At 45.5% G+C, this 23,161-nt stretch overlaps 1 protein-coding gene across 4 annotated transcripts in view; it reads left to right on the top strand.

Annotated features, from left to right (window-relative positions):
* The window catches only part of FAM120B (family with sequence similarity 120B), an 85,086-nt gene that overhangs the window by 1,933 nt on the left and 59,992 nt on the right, over nt 1–23,161 (top strand). For 3 of the 4 annotated variants that reach the window (XM_036871672.1, XM_036871671.1, XM_036871670.1), the window contains exons 2-3: nt 9,070–10,539; nt 15,563–15,743. In XM_036871672.1, coding sequence (XP_036727567.1) covers nt 9,091–10,539; nt 15,563–15,743 — 1,630 coding nt within the window. In that variant the 5' untranslated portion in view covers nt 9,070–9,090. The remainder of the gene's footprint in view (nt 1–9,069; nt 10,540–15,562; nt 15,744–23,161) is intronic. The other variant, XM_036871669.1, reaches the window with a different exon arrangement.

The raw sequence follows: 23,161 nt of genomic DNA, 5'->3' as shown, positions 1-23,161 counted from the left end.
CAGGCTCAATAGTTGTGGCTCATGGGCTTTGTTGCTCTGCAGCATGTGGGATCTTCCCGGACCAGGGATCAAACCCATGTCCCCTGCATTGGCAAGTGAATTCTTAACCACTGCGCCACCAGGGAAGTCCCATAATAGTGTATTCTTTTTCAGAAGAGGGACCTCAAATTATATGTTTCAGGCCCTACAGTACTTGGATCCCTACGAAACTGGCCATTAGTCATATCCTGCTGTCTTGGTTCTTGTGTTCTTGTCCTTCAGACTTTCCCCTCCCCACCTCCTACTCCTCCTTGTGTGTGCCTCTTATTGAGGCTTAGAGAGAAAATATGAACGAATGGAGCTGGTCAAACTCCTGCTGTAACCTGGCTTTGGTTTGCTCTTGGGTCAGGAAGAGAGATGTCAGATTGGCAACTTAGCACCGTGGGCAGAATCTTCACAGCAGTGCATGTATTTGATTTGCTTGTGTGCTGGGTTGCCATCTCTTTCAAGAAAAGGTTGAAAGTAAGAAGGGAAGTCCACTTAATTGAGATCATAAAAGCAACTCTTATCTCTGTGGAAACTAGAATCATACACTGGAACTTCATTCAGAGGAATTAATCGCATCCTTATTTTATTAGTTGGAAAGTGAGGCAACCCTTATGCTATCAGTTACTTTTATAGAGCTTTATAATAAGTGTGAATAACTTTTACATTTTCATTTGCTTTTAGAAGCAAATTTCTGTTTCTTTACAAGATGTTCTGTTGGAAAAGTCTTCAGAGTTAAAACATGTTATTTAAGGTTTAAATTATTTATATAAATATAATAAGATACTTCTAAAGGATTTTATAGTAGTAGTTTAAAATCTGCCAAATTGAGAGGTAAATCATTATCTTATTTTTACAAATAAGGAAATCAATGATGTACAAAGAGAGTCAGTGATTTGTCTTCAGTCAGCCAGTAAATCAGGGCCATTGCTAGCTAAAAAAGCCAGGTCCTAAGCACTCTTTTCCTTATAAAAACGTATGGTCCAGAGAAGGAGGAGTCCATTTAAGTCAGCTCTTACTGTCGCATGCTTACTGTAGCATGGACCGAGTTTATACTTCCCCACACCTGTCCAGCTGCACGCCCGTGTGCATGCTAGGCTGTAGAAGGTACACAGCAGGGATGGATGCTTCCCCATCGGTTCTTGAGCCCGAAGAGTCAACTCAGGACAGATTCGTGTAAGTTACTGTAAGTCATTTATAATAAAGCGGTTGGCAACCAGGACAAGGGGACAGTAAGTCTTTGAACAGCAGAGTTTGCTGGATAGTTCAGTTTTGGATTTTTGCCCATTAAGCACCAAAATTTCACATTTAGGATGGAAATCTTTCTAAAATAGAGTATTTCCCTGCTTTTTAAATTTTTAAAAAATTTTTAAAAACATTTTTTAAATTAAAAAAAAAAATTTTATTTTTAAATTAAAAAAAAAAATTTTTTTTTTTTTTTGGCCACACCACAATAGCTTGCAGGATCTTACCCCAGGCCCCCTGCAGTGGAAGCGCAGAGTCCTAACCGCTGGAGCCATTCCCTACTTTCTTAATAGAGTGTGCTAAATGTGATATGAACTTTCCCTAACCCCTGTGATATGATCTCAAGTAAACATTTTAAACATAAAATTTGTGATGCAAACGGTGTTCGGGCTCGTTGAGGCACATACAACTGTTCTCCCTGTTATTTGTTTGGAGTTTTTATGTCTTTCGGCCCCTTTCAGTTTTTCTGTCCCTTTGCTTTCCCCAGGTCAGCTGTTAGAGGTTCTGACCCTTGTCACTATGTGCATGCCTGCAAATGCCCTTTCCATACTTTTCTCTACTATGGACTTAGGAGCTAATTGTTAGAACTATGGAGAAGAAGAATTTATAGATGATAAATCAGAGCCTGAGAAGTCGTTTATGAATAAATTATTTCAGTTTTACTTGTGAATTTTAAAATTTATATTGGAGTCTTATCCTAAATTCTGGATACACGAGGCGTAAGTTTTTGTAGGTGGCAGACATTTTCCTTTTCTATGCTCATTGACTTGAAGGGGTTTTGTAGCGCTGCAGTCGGGTGGGGAAAGGCCCAGGGTCCAGCCTTCTGGGTTGCTCCTTCAGTCCAGATGTTCTGTTGGGCCCCTGGGACTGGGAGGACCTTCAGAAAGGAGCGCTCTGGGCTAAGCGCGTGCCCCGCAGGCTGACTCTGCCATGCGAGTTGGTGTTCCGCGCGTGCCGGCAGCCAGATCACTCTGAAGTGCAGTGTTGGGGTGGGGGCTCCCCTAGTGAGAGGAACCGGCTTCGGAGGCAGGTGGATTCAAATCCCGCCTTTGCCGTTGCTGTTTGTGACCTCAGGCAGGTGACTGAGCAGCACACACTGCTGGCTGCCGCCCAGCACGCAGCCATTCCTGCCTTCGTCGCTGGCAGGCGTGCCTCACAGTGAAGTCTGAACAAAACTTGATAGTGTGCCAGTGGGACGAGAGGGGTGTCTGCCGTGGGGCTTGCAGAATAAGCTGCACGTATTTAAAGTGTACGGCTTGGTGCGTTTTGACATGTGTTTGCGCACCCCCAGGCTTGCTTCTTTCCTGACGGACCCTGAGCCTTTGCTCCCTCTTTCAAGGTGCATGTCTTAGGGACTTTGTCTTGCTCGTTGCTGTGCCCACAGCTGCTAGATCTTTGGTATATGGGGGGGGGGGTGGAGGAGCAGAAGAGCCTCTCTGTACCCTCCTTTGTATTTTGCAGCAGGAAACAGGGCTCTGCCTCCCTGCAGTGTTGGGGTTCTTCCACATCCACGTGAGGGAGGGTGCTGGGCGGTGCCCGGGGTAGCTGGTTTTCTCCAGTCCGGCCTGCCTCTCTCCCTCCTCCGCAGCACAGGCAGGGCAGTGCTTCTAAAAAGCGCTTGCTTAAGAGCCCTGAGCAGCATCTGCTTTCCCTTAGGATGCAGCGTACACGTGCGTGCGGCTGTGGAGACTGGTCGCTGCGCCTCTTCATCTCTCCAGACTTCTTCCCTTACTGCAGAGGTTCTGGCCAGACTGAGGGGTTTTGTTTTTGTTTTTTTTCCCCCCATTTTCCATGTTGAAGAACACATTTATGATACAGTACATAAAGTTGCAGGTTAAACTGCCTAATAGAACAGATATTTTAAGCACCTTAGAAACACTGATTTAATAATAAAAAAGACACCTTATGGACTTAAAAAAGATTCATCCCTTATTCCTCTCGCTCACGCCCCCCGTCCGCCTGCTCTCCCCCTCCCTCTGGCTGTGCCTGCTGGCTCTTCTGCCTCATGTCAGGGCCGCTTGGCGTGCCCTTCCTCGGGAGGGCCGTCGCGGATCCCAGGTCTGGGTTGGGTCTTCCTGCTGAATATTATGCACGCTCTCTGCTTTTCTCTGCCCTATAGTAATACCCAAGTGATCATTGCTTGTTGGAGGTTTTCCTGCTGGAGCATAAGCTGCCAGAAGGCAGGGACCCTAATCTGTCTTAGTCATAGCTCCACGTCTGCTGTAGCGATGACAAAGGTAGTTGCTGAATGAATAAACCCGATTTATGTCTAAATAAAGTTACCTGGTGTCACTGAGGAGAAGTAAGTGTGAATGAGTGACAACTACAGTTGGGGAAAAATGACCAATATGTGCTTTTGCGTTGACTCAGCAGTTTCACATCTAAGATTAATCCCAAGGAAATGATCAGAGATAGTGTGTTCAGAGATGTGTATTCACTGATGTGATTGACATTCTTATTTATGGCATGCAGCATTGGAAATGAATGTTCAACAGTAGGGTTAAATAACTCCTATTATGTCTACATGGTGCATCCATTAAAAGTGACACTGCAGGAGAAGGTTAACGTTATGACTTGGCAATATATTCATAATAAACTAAGACACAGAAGTAGATCGTAGAAAAGCATGATCCCAATTTTTAGTAACAATGAATAATTAAAAAAACTAGAAATACGTACTCAAATGTTTGTTGTAGTCATCCTTGGAAGATGAGATTATGAGTAGTTTTTTTTCTTTTTGTGCTGTCCTTAATTTCTGCAAAGAACATGGCGACTTTTTTTTTCATGGCTACTTTTTTAATCAGAAAAAAAAATTTTATAAATAAGTACATTCCTGATATTAAAAAGTAATATAGGTAGTAAAAATCATAAATACAGTAAAGCCTGACTAAAATTTACATGGCTTTGTTTTAAATTTTGAGATAATTTAATAATTTTGACTTGTGCTGGGCTTATTTCACTAAACTTTAGCAACTAATGAAAAATGTTTGATGACCAAATTTATAATATAAATAAAATTGCATCACAACAATTGAGTCTTATAAACCTCATTTTGCATATAAGAAGAATGAAGTAACTTGCTCCAAGATTCACTGCTAGTGCGTGGAGGTTAGAATTTCAACTCAGCTTAGTTTTGTTGTAGAGCCTTCCCTTCTGTCAGCAGTGCTGTGCTGCCCAGTGTTCTGTCTTTTTCCCTAGGACGCAGCCAGGAGGGGTTGAGCTCCCAACTCCATCTGCCACGCACGGTTTTCTGAATGTTGGCGTCAGTGGTCATGGCCAGACTGTGGTCCGGAGGGTCCTCCAGGGAGGGCACCCTGAGTCTGGAGTCGTGACGGCTGTGGGCTTTCCATTTCTACTTTGAATAAACTTTATTGAGGTTGGAGTTAGCGTTAAAACATCCCTCTGACACTTGTTAAGACAGTGAGAAGGACTCTCTTCAAGACTTGAGTGGGGAGAGAGGCGGGCTCAAGTTCGAACACAGCACAGACACCGGGGGATTGAGAGCCTGCAGCAGAGGGAGGGCCAGTGGGACCAGAGGGCGGGGGAGCAGCTAGACCCGATCTTGGGGAGGGTCACGTGTCAAGGGGGGGGGTTGCTCAAGCTGACTCAGCAGGAATCTGGCTGAAATTGGTAAGGATGACCTTGCAGCTCAAGGTGGAGGCCTGTCGAGAAGAGGGCCCAGGAGCCTAAGTTTGGTCAAGGAGAGCGTGTTGGCCAGTAGTTCCGCGAGTCCCGTGTGGAGGCCTCTGACGCAGGGAGACCAGCCTGGGTGCAGCCCCCCCGGGACCACCCTCGGTGAACTGCTGCCCTGGCTGTGCATTCGTGAATTCCAGCAAACACTGGGCAGTTGCTGTGTATCGTGTGCTGGCCTGGGACACGTTTTCATCTGTGAATTTTCAGTCCCTGTTCTTACCCTGCTGTGTTGAAAGGGTCCCTGTAAGTTCCTCTTTTTAGCTGGGGCTAAGGGGGAGGAGAGGAGAGAGCAGACTTCAGACCCTCCACTTCAAGGTGTGAGGGGCCTCATGAGAGGGCCCAGGCCCAGGCAGCAGGTTACCACTGAGAGAACAATTGTCCAAGACTCAGACACGAAGCAACGGAAAAAGAGGACTGTATGTTCTTCACTGACTCCTGGGACATTGTCCAAGAGATCCTTCCAAGATTATTCAGATTTCTAACAGAAGGTCCCTCTCTGTTTTACTTTGCTGTTTACTCTTCATGAGAGCTCAAACACTGTGATGTTACATGTTAACTTGTAGATTTTTGTCTTGTAGAGACATTATTTCTGTCTGATAAAGATCTATCCAAAGGTTATGGTTCTATTTCTGTAGGACATTAACCCAGTTCGTCTCCAACTTTAAAAAGCTCACTTTGGTTGGCCAGCTCTTCAGATGCGCTCGGAACTGGCTTCCTGTCTTACAGTCTCTTTCATTAATTTATATTTGCACGGGTTATGTCTTTTCACCTTTGAACATTATGCCTTGACACCTTTGGGATGCTGGAGGTGGCTCAAGGTGGCCGCAACTGCTGGTACTGGTTGCCTACAAACACTGCTCCATGGGGGTGTGTGCCCTGGGCTGTCCATGGGTCCAGTGTCCCTGTGTCCAGAGTGACTCTCCATGTGTAGCTTTTGACCCCGTTCTCTCAGTGGCAGATAGGGTGCATATGTGTTTTGCTGAGCCCTGCCTCTCTCTTCATTTCTCTAAGTGTGTGTCCGCTGAAAGACTGTGAATAAAGGAGCTTCTGGGCTTCTCTTTCCTTTTCTCTCCAGGCCTCATTTACTGGTAACCCAGTACATTGGGATTGGTCTGGGTGTAAGGAGAACAGAGCCATTGCTAGGAGCGAGGCCTCCTCCCGTGTCACACACTCTAGCTGCACTTGTGCGCCTGCTGCTGCTTCCTAAAATCTCCTGCACTGATGCTTTGTTTCCCGAACCAGTTGGTCAGCTACTCAAGGGCAGACTCTACTCTGTACTCCTTCTTTGCCCACAGTTGGAGTCTATAAACTTGTTGATTCCTGATTTCTCTTTATACACTTGCCCTTTGATGCCTTTATCTATTTATTCTTTCACAAGTGCTTGCCAGGCCCTCATGTGCCGATACTGTGCTGGGTGTTAGGGATCTGACAGGGTGACATCTTCTGCCCTGAGGCCCGCATTAGTGCATGTGACTCCCAGACTGTGTTTTGGGCAGTGGGCCTCCTACCTAGTGAGACGTAACTTTTGTTTTCCTTCCAGACAACATTTATCTAGATAATGACAATTTCCTGTATAATTTGCAGGTAGAATAAATGAAATTTTATATATGTGTGTGTATATATACAGGTATAATTTTACAATATATATTATATAATCATATTATATGTGTTTGCAGTCATCTTAAAAACTACCTTTAGAGTATATGCTGTTAGCAATAAAAGGCTTTAAAAAACAGAAGAAAGTTATTTAAAAAGGTGATATCCACAGACTTCTCTTTTTACGCATCTCCTTTCACACCACACTGACTGCATTGATGGCGGGCTAACGCTGCATTAACGCTTTGAAGAGCCGAAGTGCCGGAAGGCATCCTCTAATGCCCAAGTCCCCAAACCTTTGCCTATCCAAAATTGTCTTTGTGAGTGCCATAGATGAGCACATTGTAACATGACATTCCTGAGGTAATTTGTGATTCAAACTGTGAGAAATTGGCAGTGTGAAAGACAGGAGAAACCAGTACATGTTTAAAAAATAGTGAGCTTTTCACTACTGGGGTAAGCAAGGAGGAAAAACCTTTGAATAAAATCAAAGCAGAGGCTGAGCCCGACCTCTTGCAGAATAAAGAGGGGAGTGTTTCAAGAAACTCAGTGTTGTCACTTGCAGTTTAAGTAGAAAAATGCTTGGAACAAAAATGTCTTCTTATCGGTGCGGGAAGGCAGCCAACGCAAATGTGGCAGAGCTGCTGCACAAATGGACCCACGTCTGTGTGGGGTGGGAGTGAAGGCGGTGCCGGGGCTTGCCCTCCTGGCTCCGTCTCCACGTGGGCTTGGTGGGAGGGTCCTCAGCACCCCGCACGGAGCCCGGGGAAAGAAGCAGGCCTCCTCTCACGGTATAGAAGAGGCAGCCTCCCGCTGGGTAAGACCTGCCTCGGATCCAGGATCCACTCGTCGTCCACAGACCTTGCCCTTTTTTTTTTTTTTGAAATCCATTTTGGTATTTTGTACAGTCTGACATTGTGTTCTGAAACATATTTCCTTTCCACACCAGGCCCAGAGGGCCCGACTGGAGAACTACCTTATGGCTGAGATAATCATGTTATGAAGTCTATCGTCTGCTTCAGAAACACACACCTTCCCAAGATGAACCCAATGCTAGCAATAGGTCTACAGTGGTTTGGGGTATATGGATCCATTATGTGTAACAGCTTAATGAGCAAGGCCTCACTCAGTTTCAACTTAAATGTGTGCTATTTGTGTCCACTCAGTTTTTAGATGTTCTTTATTATTAATGGCTGTTAAACAGATAACTTCAAATTCTCTTAGGGGCAAGGGTCCATTAACAGGCAGCACATTCTTAAAAGATAAATCACGAGGGGGCCTTTTCCCAGCCCAGTAATTTATTTACTGAAATAGGGCTAATAGTGTTTTACCCGCCAGGGTTGTTGTGAAGAGTGGAGACGCGCCTTGAGTGCGCAGCGCTGTCCGGCAGGCAGTGAGCACAGACAGGACCTGTTACTGCTGTGCGTGGGCAGCCTGGGGCTCCGGCCCTCGGTCCCCAGCCTGGGAGAGGCACCATTCGCTCTTGTGCTGCTGTTTGCATAATAAGGGTTTTTTTGTTCTGTTTTATCGGAGGATGGGAAGCCCTGATGAAAAGAATAGGCCATTAAGATAAAAGATGTCTGACTACTGATGGATGTTACTGGCTATATTACACCTTTTCTTATGCGTAAGGACATCATACTTATTACATAAAGGACTCTGCTTAGATTTTGTCCAGAGTGTGAATTCTGACCCTTTGAACTATTTTGTGTGTTTTTACATTTTAGAATGGGCAGTTTTCCATCCAAAGTCAGTCAGTCACCACCTCAAATGTTGCTGCATTTGGCCTAGTGAATTTTCATGTAGTTTTCTTTTTAACACCTTTATTGAGATGCACTTGATGCACTTGATGCACAGGAAACTGCACGTATGTACAGTGTGTGATTCGAGAGGTTGAGCATGCGTTCACCTGTGACACCATCCCCACAGCCAAGGTGGTGAATGTGTCCCATCACCCTGTCTCCGCTCTGTCAGTCCCTGTCTCCTCCTGCCCCACTGCGGGTGACCACAGGGCTCTTGCCACTGCGGGCAGCTCAGCTCCTAGTGGGCTAGGCTTTTACGTAAGTGGGATCATGCAGTGTGCACTCCTTGGTCCAGCTTTCACTCAGCACAATTATTTTGAGAAACATCAGTGTTGCACGTACCAATTTTACATTTTAGGTTTTCAAAATTAACTTCTGTTTGAGCTCCTAGATGGGCAGTATTACTTCTTTGAAATCGTTAACCTGTTTTCGAACTTTGTTGAGAAATCTCTTGAATAATAGTCTTAGTGACAATCTTAAAAGAGTGCTGCCCTGTGCTGTCCTGGTGGAAGTCCGACTCAGCACCTCACTCTCAGGTGCAGCCCCACGGGTGTGTCCGGGGAAGCCTCTTTAGGCTCCTGACCAGCGTGTCATGCTCTGTGTCATGCTGGAGACAGAGAGTGAATGTTAAATATTGTCTGTGTTTGCTCTGAAAGGTGCCATATGTCTGGAGATAATGCCATAAGTACTCATTTCTTTTCCTTTCCAGATCCTTTCCAGGAGGTCAGTTATGGGTGTGAGAGGCTTACATGGATTTGTGGGAAGTAGCTGCCCACATATATGTATGGTAGTAAATTTCAAAGAGCTGGCAGAGCACCACCGAAGCAGGCATCCTGGAGGGACTCCTACCATTGTGGTCGACGCCATGTGTTGCCTCAGATACTGGTACACGCCGGAATCTTGGATCTGTGGTGGCCAGTGGCGGGAATACTTTTCTTCTTTGCGAGAATTTGTGAAAACTTTTACAGCTGTTGGCATCAAGTTGATATTCTTCTTTGATGGCATGGTGGAGCAGTCCAAGAGAGACGAGTGGGTGAAACGAAGACTCAAGAACAACAGGGAGATAGCCAAGATCTTCCATTATATCAAGTCCCACAGGGAGCAGCCTGGCAGAAACATGTTCTTCATCCCCTCAGGGCTGGCCATATTCACCCAGTTTGCCTTGAAGGCCCTGGGTCAGGAAACTCTGTGTTCGTTACAGGAGGCCGACTATGAGGTGGCTTCCTACGGCCTCCGGAACAACTGTCTTGGGATTCTTGGAGAAGACACTGACTATTTAATTTATGACACCTGTCCCTACTTTTCCATCAGTGAGCTCTCCCTGGACAGTCTGGACACCGTCATGCTCTGCCGAGAGAAGCTCTGTCAGAGCCTGGGTCTCAGCCTGTCCGACCTTCCTCTACTGGCCTGCCTGCTTGGCAACGACATCATCCCAGAAGGCATGTTCGAAAGCTTTCGTTACAAGTGCTTGTCTTCTTATACCTCTGTGAAAGAGAACTTTGACAAAAAAGGTAACATTATCTTAGCTGTAGCAGACCACATATGTAAAGTTCTTCGGTTGCATCAAGGTGAGAAGAAGCTGGAAGAGATGTTACCTTTGGGGCCAAACAAAGCTCTTTTTTATAAAGGAATGGCATCATATCTTTTGCCAGGACAGAAATCTCCATGGTTTTTCCAAAAACCTAAAGGTGTAGTAACTTTGGACAAGCAGGTACTATCCATGAGTTCAGATCCTAAATCCAAGCAAGAAGTTCCCGTGTGTACACACCCTGAATCCAAGCAAGAAGTTCCCATGTGTACAGACCCTGAATCCAAGCAAGAAGTTCCTTTGTGTACACACCCTGAATCCAAACAAGAGGTTCCCATGTACACAGACCCTGAATCCAAACAAGAAGTTCCCATGTGTACACACCCTGAATCCAAGGAAGAAGTTCCCATGTACACCGACCCTGAATCCAAGCAAGAAGTTCCCTTATGTACACACCCTGAATCCAAGCAGGAAGTTCTCTTATGCACACACCCTGAATCCAAGCAGAAATTACCTGCAGGTATGGACCCTGAATTTAACCTAGAAGCACCGCTGTGTACAAACCCTGAAATTAAACAAGAAGATCCTGTAAATATGGGGCCTGAAGTCAAGCAACAAATAACTATGGTTTCGGATCCTGAAATCTTAAAGGTATGTAGATGTGCCCACCCAAATCTAATATGTCATGATTGAAAGTGTACCCACTGATAGATTTGCCGGTGAATATTTATTGACTGCCTGCAGTGGTTAAGACACTGGGGTGGGGGCGGGGGGGAGGACACAGAACAGAACCCTTGGAGTTTAGCTAGGAAGTAAGATACAATACATGTGAAAACCCACATTATAAACTCTGTCTCACGTTGTTACATCACTGTTGCCGAGAGAGTGCTCGAAATTTGAAAGAGAGTAATCACTGTGGGTTAAGTACAGAGAGAAGCTCCCAGAGGAAGGATAACGGAAGCCAGGCCTTTATGGGGCCTGAGATTCACTGTGAACAGGTGAAGTTGGGGTCTGTGGGAGCGCTGGAGGGCTGGCGTGTAGAATCTGTCCCCTCAGGCACAGTTCTGGGGCAGGTAGCTGAGGCATGGGGTTTGAAGGGCTAAGTAAGGAGAAAACAGTTGGAAAAGATAGACTGCAGCCAGATGGTGGATTTTAGTACATGCCATGCTAGGAATTTGGACGTAGTCCTGAAGGTAATATAGAGCCTTGATCGTTTTTGAAGGAGAGCCACTGTTTATTAACTGCTTGCTGCGTGTAGGTTCTGTGTACGTGCAGTGCGTGTATTTTATCTCATTGAATCCTCTCGTTCTCCTTGGGTTACAGAGAAGGTGCATGTCCACATGAATGCCCCGAGGCATCTCAGCAAGTGCAGAACCAAACATGACCACAACCTTTCATTGTTCCTGGCCTTGACTGTCACCATCTTGCACAAGTTAAAAACCTGGGAACCATCTCTCCCATTTTTCATAACCAGTCTCTCCCAAGTCTTGTTACTTTGATCTGTTCAGTGGCTCTTACCACCCTAGGCCAAAATACCGCTGATGTGAGTGACTGCAGTCATCTCTGAGCGCTCTTCCTAACAGACTTCTGCCCCTTCCCGTCCGCTTGTCGTGCTGCACACAGAAATAAAGCTCTTACTTGCGTTCCATAGCTCTTAGGCGGGACACAGTCACCGGAGCGAGGCTGGCAGCCATCACCCAGCCGCCACCTGCGGCTCCACCTTTGTCTGCCCCTCGGCTGCTCGCAGCCTTGCCTGCGCTCTTTGCCCTCCTGGACGGCTCTCCTGCCCCCTTCCGCCAGTCGACGCCTGCTCGGCTTTTCCACCACGCACACCGAGAAGCCCCCTGACTGCCCACCCTGTGTGTGGGTGCCTGACATTTGCAGCACGTGCCCCTGGAATGTCGTGTTTGGTTCCTGTCTTTCCTGCTAGATGGGGCGGTTCTGTGAGGGCAGGACCTTGTTTGTCCTTGTCACTGCCAAGCCCCTTGTCCTGTCCTGCTGTCTGTCTGGTAGGGGCTGCTAGTTCAGTCTCAGAGGGGATGTTCTCTGTCTCTTGCATCTTTAGGTTTTCTCTAGTGACTTCTTCCCTCCTTCCTGTACAACTGCAAGGGTTCTCCTGTCTGCAAAGTCTTTCCCCTCTTTCTCTGTTACATATATTGTAGCAGAGGAGCTAAGAGGTAGAATGTGATACATGTTTTATGAAAGTTGTAGGTGAAAAAGTACTAAGAAGTTAAGAAATTTATTCTACTGGGAAGCATTCTTAACTGCTTTTTAGAGGAAAAAGAATGTGGGTGGACGTTGGAGGAAGGTTAGAAGTGGACCTCCACATGGAGGTGCTGCCAGGCAGTGGGACATGAGTAGAACATGACAGCACGGGGACGGGTGGGCCTCAGCAGAGAATGAGGGGTCATCTGATGAGGAAGAAGGAGAAGAGCATAGAGGAAGGACAGAACTAAACCTGGGCTCGACTTGCACGTGTTCAGTTTGGTTACTTAGGTGGTTCTCCAATGATACATCTCTGTGTAGTTGCTCATGGTTCCCAGAAGGCGTTCCTCACTGTGTCTCCTTTAATCATCGCACAGCTCTGTCGCTAGACGCGCGGGTGAGGACACAGGTGTGAAAGGTTAAGTGACATGGCCTGCAGTAGTCACACGGCTAGTGCTTGGCAGACCCCGGGGTTGAACCCAAGCCTTTGACGCTTTACAAGATCACAGCCGCCTTCCCTGCTGGTCTAGAAGTTCATTGGCGCTTAGAGAGGTGACACAGTCATGGTCAGTAGTCTAGAAGCAGGAGCGTGGAAGAGTTTGTAAGGGAACCCCCCTGCTCTGAGTCTCATTCGAGAGGCGGTGGTGTCTGCTTCTCAGCCAGCCCAGGACTCTGACGGAGCGATCACCTGCCACATCCACAGCGCCATCCAGGCCCTCTCTGCTCATTCTCTTCTGCCCTGGCCCCTGCCAGTCCCCGACTCCCGCCCCGGTCTCCCGTCTGTGTACGCCTTGCACCTGTCCCGTCTGGGCTCCTCGTCACGCACCCTGGCTCGTTCGCCACACCCACCCCATACCCACCTGGGCTTCCGCTGTGCTCATGGGTGTCCTGGCCATCTCACCCGGTCTCCTGCAAGGGGAGTGCGGACGGGTTGGGTCTGACTGCCAAGGGTAGCACGTGCGCGCTGAAAGAGTTCAGGACTTAGTTCTTACACTCTTTAAGGAGGCATTGGCTATCAGGCAGAGGTGTGGTGAGATCAGATCTTTGTTTTTTGAAACATTGGGTACACGGCAGAGAATGGCTATTGGCACATAGGAGGGTTGGGTGGCCTCAGAGAGCTGTGGTCACCCAGGGGCTTGGGGGAGTTCAGATTACAGGGATTTGGGGAGCAATTTGGAGGCAAAAAAGGCAAGAGCTGGGGATGGGGTTGCTCTTTCAGGAGGTTTGGCAGAAAGAGCCTGGGATGGGAAGAGGCCGGAGAATCTGGTAGGCCTGTCTGCCGGTGCGGGGGTGGGAGGAGGGTAAGGGCAGATAGTGTGCTGTTCCAGTGACACTCGCATTTATTGAGCTTAGTGATACCTTTGAAAACAATTTTGAAGTTTCTTAAGTTTCCCTTAATTTTTCCTTAAAAATTTTTTTGCAATGGAGTCTTCCAGCCCTGTCAATAGGTAACCAAAATTCAGATGTGTGCATTTTGACCACACATAGTCACCCTAGAAATCCTTAGGTGCAAAGTTGCTGAATGCAGCAATTACCTGAGTACACACCCACAACCATTGCTCTTTCCTCCGGAGTTACACACTGTTGGATAAACTGAATTCTTGCTTTAGAATTTTCAGATTAGGTGCATATGGTAAAGGTTTTCCAAGTGTGGAATGCTATATAATATCTGCAGTTAAGGGCAGAGATAAAAAGATGCTGAGGTGATGAGCTAATTAACGAATTAATATTATGCTTGTAGAGAACTTCTCTGAAAACCCTGTGTATACCCAGAAAAGAACGTTACATCTCAATTTCTATAGAGTTGCCAAAATTGAAGATTTCTTGGTAGAGTGAATATAACTTATTATAGCTATATACATAAATTTGTCAAAATACTAACTCTTTTGAAATAAAAAAAGAGTAAGAAATGGAAGAGGGAATAGGAGAATAAATTAGAAGGTATTCTGCCTTAAAAGGATCATGAAATATCTAGCCATATTGTTTCTGATAGATTCTGTATCAAAAGGGGCATTATAGAGAAATAGGTTACTTCTAATGATCTTTGATTGGTTAGAGCATCAGGTAATAACTCTTTTGGAATCCTTGCTGACCTTAAAGTTGCTAGCTTGTCTGCCATCCTGATTTAAAGAAATTTTAGCCATGAGATAGACACTCGAGTATGTCCAGCCTGAGAGCAGAAGTTATCACCTATTGGCCGTGCACTATGTGCCAGCCTCGTATATTAACACATTTAATCCTCACAATAGTTCTGTGAGGTCAGCACCTTTGTTAAACCTATTTTACATATGAAGGAAGTGAGGAGTTAAAGGGATTAGGACTCAAGTCTACAATAATGAATGGGCGTGACTGAGCTGCTTCATGTGTATGAATAACGAGACACTGACACACAGAGGTTTTGATGTTCCAGGTTATTGTCAGCACACTTTAAGGGCCATTAGTGGTAGGCTGGATTTAAATTCTGAAGAGTAATCTAGATGAATTTATTCCTGCAGTAATAAGAATGTTTTTGCAGGAACATGAAACCTGTATGGAGGATATTATAGGCCATCTGATCTTAACTACTCATTGAATGAGAAAGTGGGATCCATTTAAATCATCGATCTCATCACCTACCATGTGCTGCCACTGTGCTGCATTCGAAGTAGAAAGAAATGAGTGCCCAGTGCATAGTTTCTGCTCAGTAAAAAATTCCTGAACAGTTGAATGAACGTGATGCAGTTTCTAATCCCAAGGAGTTTATGGTTTCATAGGAGAAGTAAGGCCAGGTAACCAGTGTAGGGTAAATGTGAGTTGAGCCCATCAGGCCAGGGGTAGGTGAGTTGCTGCTCAAAGAGGGTGACAGGGTTATGGAGAGATGACGCTTTAGGGGAACCTCGAAGGGGCAGAGACTGGGAAGTGGCTGGTTGGGAAGGGCTGAAAGAGGTCAGTTTCCCGGAGCACAGGGAGGGTTCTTGCAGAACCGTGGAGGTTGGGCCCCAGAGAGTCCGCGAGGGGCAGTGGTGTACGCGGGAAAGGAGATGGAGGCCTCCGCGGGGCCTCCCTTGACTCTCAGGCTGAAGAATCTGTGGTAGCCGGCCAGATGCTTTGAGGAGGTATTGATTGGGCCTCTGTTTCCAGGAAGGCAGAGTATCGCTGGGATGAAGGGTGGGTTGGAGAGAGGAGAGACTGGCGGGGGCGGCTGGAGCCCTGGCTAGCATCTCTCCCTGTCAGGTGGACGGGATGATGAATGACGGCAGAAGGAAGTATGACAAGTCTGGTGGGTGGTTGGAAATTGGAGGAGGAGGAAGAGGGGTAATAGAAGGTTTTGAGCTGGAAGCCCAAAGGAAAGGAAGCACAGAGGCCAGCTTGACGTCATGAGTCCAAGTGACAGTTACTCTATTTCTGGGCCCTTAGAGGCGTTGGATTTCCTATTAAAGGCCACTGTTTTGTTTTCAACAAGAAACCAGTGCATTTAAATTTCCGGCAGGTTGCCAGAGCACATCACGTCCAGGCAGAGAGCTACCTGGTGTACAACGTCATGAGCAGCGGGGAGGTCGAATGCAGCAACAGCCTGGAGGACGCGATGGACCAAGCTCTGCCCAGCCAAGCCTTCGTCTACCGCCCAGTGCGGCAGCGGGTGTACTCCCTCTTGCTGGGGGATGGCAGAGGTGAGTCGTGGTCTCGCAGTGACTGTGCTCATGGAGCTGAATTCTGAGAACTGGCCAGACAAAGTAGAGTGCATTCTTTCAGGACTTGGGGTTTGTTTCTCTGTGAAATCTGTAATGGAGAATGCCACTCACATCTGTGCAGAATAAAGGGTAAATGCCTTGGGACGTCTATATCTAATTAGCAAGCAGTTGACCAGTATTCATTAAAAGAGAAGTGCATTGTTTCTGTAAAATGTCGAGGTGTTTTTTTTTGGCCGCACAGCTTATGGGATCTTATTTCCCCAACCAGCGATCGAACCCACGCCCCCTGCATTGGAAGTACAGAGTCTTAGCCACTGGACCACCAGGGAAGTCCCTAAAATGTTGTATTTTTATGCCTTAAAAGGATTCGTGCTTTTTAAGAAATGTGAAAACCCTTTCCTCCTGTAGGAGTATAGCGTGTGTTTATTATTAGAAGACAGCGTCTAGTTACTCTCCCTCAGAATGTGAGTTTCGTAAAATGATTGTATGTAATCTAGTACATCATATTTTAAAATATAAACAAAATTTTCCTTTGGAGTTTTTGTAATTAAATTTATGTTTTTCAATCTGTATTTCAATTGCACAGTAGGAACAAAGAATATAAGGAGAGGACTGTCCATGGCTAGGCCAGTAAAATTGGGAGGACCTTTAACACCAGGAATAAAACTAATCAGACCCTGTAACCCTCTGTTAGGAACAGTCTGGGGGAATTGGGAGTGTCGGAGAGCACTGTAGCACAGGCTCGTGATGCTTAATGCATGCAGTTACCTCTGTGCAAGGCCCTGCTGCCCTGAGGCAGGCTGCTGGAACATCGAGGTCTGATCGGATGGCGCTGGGATGAGAAACAGAGTCCAGCACGCTACTATCAGGGCAAGGATCGAAGCAGAAAAGTCCTGGTGAAAGGATGTCTGTGGCCCATTTGCCTAAACTCCATTATCTCCAAACCTACCAACATGACTATTACTATTATTCCAGAAAGGAAACATTTACATAATCTAAAGGTGGTGATAGAATCATCAGATTGAAGTGTTGTGATTATTCTTTTTTTGGGCGGAGGGAGTGGCAGGTTCTTTGCACCCAGATTTTATTAGATTCCCAGCACCACCCAGCATGTGCTGCCTTCTCCCATAGGTCCTGTGAGAGTTCAGACACTGATGTGGCCTAAGGAGGACATGAGAAAGATGTTTAAGCTGATTTGAAGACAGAAACAGAAGAACCTATGTAAACTTTGAAACCAAATATTATTGAAATAATTTTTCTATTTTTCTTATGTGATTCTCAGCCCATACTCTTTCTTAGTATGAATGATGGCACATTGACTCCGATGATTAAAGAAAAGATATCTTCATCATGAAAAAATTTTATGTTATAGAATAATATTGGCCTAGAATTATTTTTAGAGTATTTTGTTAAATGAGGTTAAAATATATAAACTTCATAACTTAAATTTCATACTTTCTTAATGCAATTTATTGACAGCCATAGAGATAACTTTATTAGATAACCACAATAACAGGAAAATTACTCAGATTGAACTTATCTTCACAACTGATCCTCACTTTCCTTTTTTCTTTCTCAACTTTTTGGCTTTCTACATGAAGTCTACATTATTAGGATGTAAACATAAAAAGCTGCTGTTGCAGGTTTATTTATGATGAATATAATAAAGTGTATTCTGCGCTGTTTGCTTGGCTTGGCTTACTACTGCACATGCACCTAAAAGAGATGTCTTTTCTACAGTTGAGCGCGGTGTTCTATAAATGCCAGTATTGTGAAGAGGGCTATGAGAGTCTTCCACCGACTTTCTGTCAGCTTGTTAGTAGTTTTTAAGAAAAGAGTGTTGAAATCTCCAGATACTGTTGTGGATGTTTTTATTTATTCCCTTCAGTTCTGTTAGTTTTTACTTCAGATGTTTTTGAGGTTCTGTTGTTAGTGAATGTACATAGAGGATTGTATGTTTCTTAATGAATTGGCTCCTTTAACATTATGAGATTTCCCTTTTTTAGAAAATCTGATCATATTCCCTATGTTGAAGCTGGCTTTGTCTGATACTAGTATACACACCCCAGTTTTCTTATGACTGTGGTGTATCTTCTATCCTTTTACTTTTAAACTATTTCTTTATATTTAAAGTATGTCTCTTTTAAGCAGCATATACAGTCTTTCAATCTCTGTCTTTTAATTGGACTGTTTAGGCCATTTACACTTATTGTACTTAATTGACAGTACATGTAATGTCTTCATGGGTTTAAGTCTTCATTTTTCTCTTTGCTCTGTTCTTTTTTCCCTTATATTCTCCTTTTCTGACTTCTTTTGGATTAATTGAATAATTTTTAGTATTTTGTTTTATATTGGCTTATTATTGGACTTGGATTATTAGATTTACCTGTTTTTGTTTGCTTGTTTTTTTTAGCAGTTTTTCTAAGGTTTGTATGTCTTTAACGTGTCACAATTTGACTTCAGTATCATACCACGTAATGTGTATTGTAAAAACCTTACAACAGTGTACTTTCATTCTCCCTGCTATTCTGTATATTTTAAAAACTCTTTAAATGATTATATACTCAAGGGAGTTGCAAAAAATAGCTCATAGGGTTTCATGTACCCCTCACCCAACTTCCCCAAAGATGACATCTTATGTAATAAAGTACAATATCAAAGCCAGGAATTTGACATTGGCACAGTACTATTAACTAGATTATAGACATTATTCACTTTTCAGCATTTTGTCCACCCATTCATTTGGTATGTGTATAGTTTTTTGCAGTTTTATCCCATGTCAAGGTACAGGAATGGTCCATCACCACAGGGGAGCTCTCTCATGCCACCCCTTTCTACCCTGCCCTCTGTCAGTGTCCCCTGGTGACCACTAGTCTGTCCTCCAACTCAACATTTTGGTCATTTTGAGAATGTCACATAAGTGGAAACATAGTAGGTAACCTTTTGAGATTATGCATATGTTTTGAACCCCATAACACACGATTCTTATTTTTACTTTAAACCATGGGTTGGCAAACTTTTTTGTGAAGGACCAGATGATAATAAATATTTTAGGTTTTGAGGGCCCCACAGTCTGTAACAAGTGCTGAGCCCTGCTGAGTCAAGTGCCATGGACCTACGTCCAGAAGGGCGTGGCTGTGCCAGTGATGCTTTATCGAGTTTTCCCATGTCACAAAATTTGAATTTTATGTCATCGGTCTGTGTCACAGAAAATTCTTCTTTTGATAATTTTCCTATCATTTAAAACAGTATGAAAAGCATTATTAGCTTTCAGACTGTATAAAAGCAAGCAAGCCAGATTTGGCCTATGAGCCAAGTTTTCCAACCCTTCCTTTGAACAGTCAGTTGTCTTTTTTTTTTTTTTTTTTAAGAATTATTTATATTTTTGGCTGCGTTGGGTCTTTGTTGCTGCGTGCAGAACTTCTGTAGTTGTGGCCAGCTGGGGCTACTCTTCGTTGCAGTGTGCGGGCTTCTTATTGCAACGCGGTGGCTTCTTTTGTTGCGGAGCACAGGCTGTAGGCCGTGCGGGCTTCAGTAGTTGTGGCACGTGGGCTCAGTAGTTGTGGCTCGCAGGCTCTAGAGGGCAGGCTCAGTAGTCGTGGCGCACGGGCTTAGTTGCTCCTCGGCATGTGGGATCTTCCCAGACCAGGGATTGAACCTGTGTCCCCTGCATTGGCGGGCAGATTCTTATCCACTGTGCCACCAGGGAAGTCCCAGTCAGTTGTCTTTTAAAGGAGTTAATAGGTGAGATGAGGTCTTCTGTGTGCACCATTTCTGCTGCTCTTTATTTCAGAAATATAATTCTGCTGGATGTAGAATTTTAGGTATTTTTGTTGGGCACTTTCAGGGTGTCATTCTGTTGTCTCTGGCTTGTGTTTCTCATGAGTTGACGATGGTCCTTCTGACTGTTGTGTCCACAGGTTGCAAGTGTGTGATTCTCTGGCTGTCCTTAGGGTTTCTTCTTGATTTCTGGTTTTCAGCCACTGTTTAAGCTGAGCTTTGGAGTCGTTTCCTTTCTGTTTATTCTGCTTGCAACTCTTGAGCTCTTTGGGTCCATTTCTATTCCCTGTTGACTTAGAAACAACATTTCATGAAACGGTGCTCAACTTTTTCAGTCTCTCTCTCACCTGTCACTCTGGGCCTTCAGTTACGTGACTGGTTCACACCTCACAGCGTCCCTCAGGCACCAAGGCTCATTTTTATGCCTCTTCTCTCTGTGCTTCAATTTGGGTCACTCTTGTTGTTTTCGCATTTACAGCGTCTTTCCTCTGCAATGTCTAATCTGCTGGTAACCCATCCGGTGAAATTGTCATTTCAGATATTGTGTTTTTCAGCTTTTTAAAACAGTCTTCCATTTCTTTCTTCCCTGTCTTCATGTTTTCCTTTAAATACTTAAACTTGTTCACAGTAGCTGTTTTCAAGTCCTTGTCTACTAATTCCATCATCCCTGTCATTGCTGGGCCTGTGTCTATTTATTGACTTTTCCTCCTTATAATGGGTCCACATATTTCTGCTTATTCTGATGTCCAGTAATTTTTATTGTATTCTAGAAGATTTTGGATCTGTGAAGGGTCTCGATTTCTGTCCTGTCGGGCAGTTCATTTACCTAATCCTTTCAGGGCTTGCCTTATAGGGAATTTCAGGAGGTAGAGTGGCCCTGCTCCTGAGGCTGGGCCTTCCTGGGCTGTCGCCCTAGTGCCGGTGTTTGACAGCGTCTCTGCACGCTGGCCTCGGGCGGCCCCGTGTCGCGGAGCCCTGTGCAGCTCGCGGGTCGGTCAGCAGGGCTCCCCATGGTTGTCTCGTCTGGCCTCACTGAGCTTTGCCCTGGACCCGCCAGGACCTCGAGCGTGCCCCTCTGCAGACTTCTGGCGCCCTCTCTGCACAGCACCGGCTCCTGGCTCTGCCTGCAGCCCCTGCTGTCACGGCAGCCTCGTCCTCTCAGAGTGGCTTGTTCTGCCGGGCTGTCCCGCCCTAGGCTGCTGTCTGCACGGTGCCTCGAGGTAAAAAGTGTCCACTCGAGAACGTGGTGGCTTCTAGAGTTGTTGGAGAGGGAAGAGTCGTCAGCACGACCGCCCTGTCTCAGCCAACCCCACCCTCCTCGAGTGTTCTGGGTGCTGACGGAGTTGAGTGCGAGTGTGGTTCTTGTTCCTTTTTTGTGACTGTTTTCCCCTTGGAGAGTTCTGTCCTGCATGTTTATACATTTTTCTCCCACCCATATGTCCACTTTCCTTTATTGGAACTGCTAAGAGATGTTGCACTTTCTGGTCTGATGTTCTGTTTCTTCATCTTCTACTTCCTGGTTTGTTTTTCCTGCATCTGGGGAACATTTCACCACTTCATCCTCAGCTCTTTTGGAGAAGTGTCCCTCTCTGCTTCCTCTCTCCATCGGGCCTTTCTCTTCTCCCTCCTGAAGCTCCTCCTGGACCGTTGCATTCCTGCTGGAAGCCGCAGGTTGCTGGCCTGGCTCCTGTTCTCTGTGGCTCTGTTGGTGGGAGGCCATCAAAGCTGGGTTTGTCCCCTTTATCCACAGGGGATTTCATTCACTTGCATTGCTTTAAAAACCAAATCCATGTTGAAAAATACAAAATTTATTTTTCTGGCTCAGACCATCCTTTTTTTTTTTTTTTTTTTTTTTGGAGTGTAATTGCTTTACAATGTTGTGTTGGTTGCTGCTGTATAACGAAGTGAATCAGCTATATGTATACCTATATCCTTTCCCTCTTGGACCTCCCTCCCACCCCACCCCCCATCCTACCCATCTAGGTCATCACAGAGCACCGAGCTGAGCTCCCTGTGCTATACAGCAGGTTCCCACTAGCTATCTCTTTTACACATGGTAGTGTATATATGTCAATCCTAATCTCCCAATTCGTCCCACCCTCCCCTTCCACCCCTGTGTCCACATGTCCATTCTCTACGTCTCCATCTCTATTCCTGCCCTGGAAATAGGTTCATCTGTACCATTTTCCCAGATTCCACATATATGTGTTAATCTACGATATTTTTCTCTTTCTGACTTACCTCACTCTGTATGACAGACTCCAGGTCCATCCACATGTTTACAAATGACCCGTCCTTCTGATCAGTTCTCTTTATCCCTCATGCCCTTGAAAACTAACTCCCCCAGATTCCTCCCTTACGCCATCATCAAAATTGATTTCCTCTCTGAAGATGCTTTGTGCTTTTCATTCTTAAGCTTATTACAGTTTGTCCTTGCACCCTGTTCACGTGGGTGTTGTCCAGTGGCCCTCGTCCCCACTAGGCTGAGAGAGCAGGGACTGTTCAGGGGGCATTTTGCCGCACTTGGCAGATTTCTCAGGTGAATTAGGTGACCGATATATGTGTGTTGAGTGTGTGTTTAAAATGTTACCTTTTCAGGAGTACTTGCATTTAGCAAGGCATTCCTTAGAAAAGGATTACCCTAATGGTTGAATTTCAGACACGGGAGGGGAGGGAGAGCGATGGTCTCACAAATCCCACTAGGTAAGCAGCTGTCTCTAAGCCTCGTCTGACTGGCAGGCAGGAGCCCGCTCATTTGGAGTGAGGTTTAGAATCAAAGGTGCCTTTAACTCCACGGTCGTCGACGCTCAGCACCAGGGCTCCTGCAGGTGTACAGCTGTGGACGCTGGAGGTCTGAACCACAGCACAGCAGCGAATTGATGGCTTCATACTTCAGAGTTCCTAGTTGTGGGCACGATTTGGATGATGGATCTGTTGGACACTCCAGTCCATCTGGAATGTGGGAGGGCGCCTCTTCAGGGAGCGCTTGGTCGCTGTCACTCCTACACGTATTTTATATAGTTGAATATACGGTATTTAGACAGCTCAATGGCATCATGGCCAAAAGTAGGGAGAAACCCTGAAATCAGCTCAGACCTCAGCCCATCCTTGGCTTCATACCCATTCTTACCACGGATTTTAACTCTGTCTCCGTTTTGTAGTCTCCCTAATGATAAAATTAGGTCATATCACCGTAAAGCTTGATATATTTTAGGAAATAGAAGGAACTCAGAAAGATGCAAGAAGGCAGATTCTGTTCTGCTCTCCTCCTCTTGTCTCACTGGTTTGCAGCTCTGGAGAAGAGCCCACGCCTATGGCAGTCTTTAACAATTAAGGTTAACTCTCCTTTTTCCTTGTCATTCTCTCCTCGTTTTCACTTAGCAGACATTCTAGGAATCCATGGGAGTTGCAGGAGAATGATGGTCTTGTGATGGGCGGTTAGGGAGTCATGTCATCCGTGTGGCACCTTTACAAAGTGCCTATAGGCCATCAGCTCATCCAAGTCCTAGAGGTTGACCTAAAAGGTGACTTTTTTTTTCAAGTGTATACAAAAAAGAATGGAGAGATTTTCTATTTTTTTAAGGACTAAAGCCACACATAATTATAGATTAAACCAG

Source organism: Balaenoptera musculus, chromosome 12 (genome assembly GCF_009873245.2).
Source record: "Balaenoptera musculus isolate JJ_BM4_2016_0621 chromosome 12, mBalMus1.pri.v3, whole genome shotgun sequence".
NCBI classification, from domain to species: domain Eukaryota; kingdom Metazoa; phylum Chordata; class Mammalia; order Artiodactyla; family Balaenopteridae; genus Balaenoptera; species Balaenoptera musculus.
The sequence above is the reverse complement of the archived record's forward strand: the minus strand, read 5'-3'. Positions and strand labels throughout refer to the sequence as shown.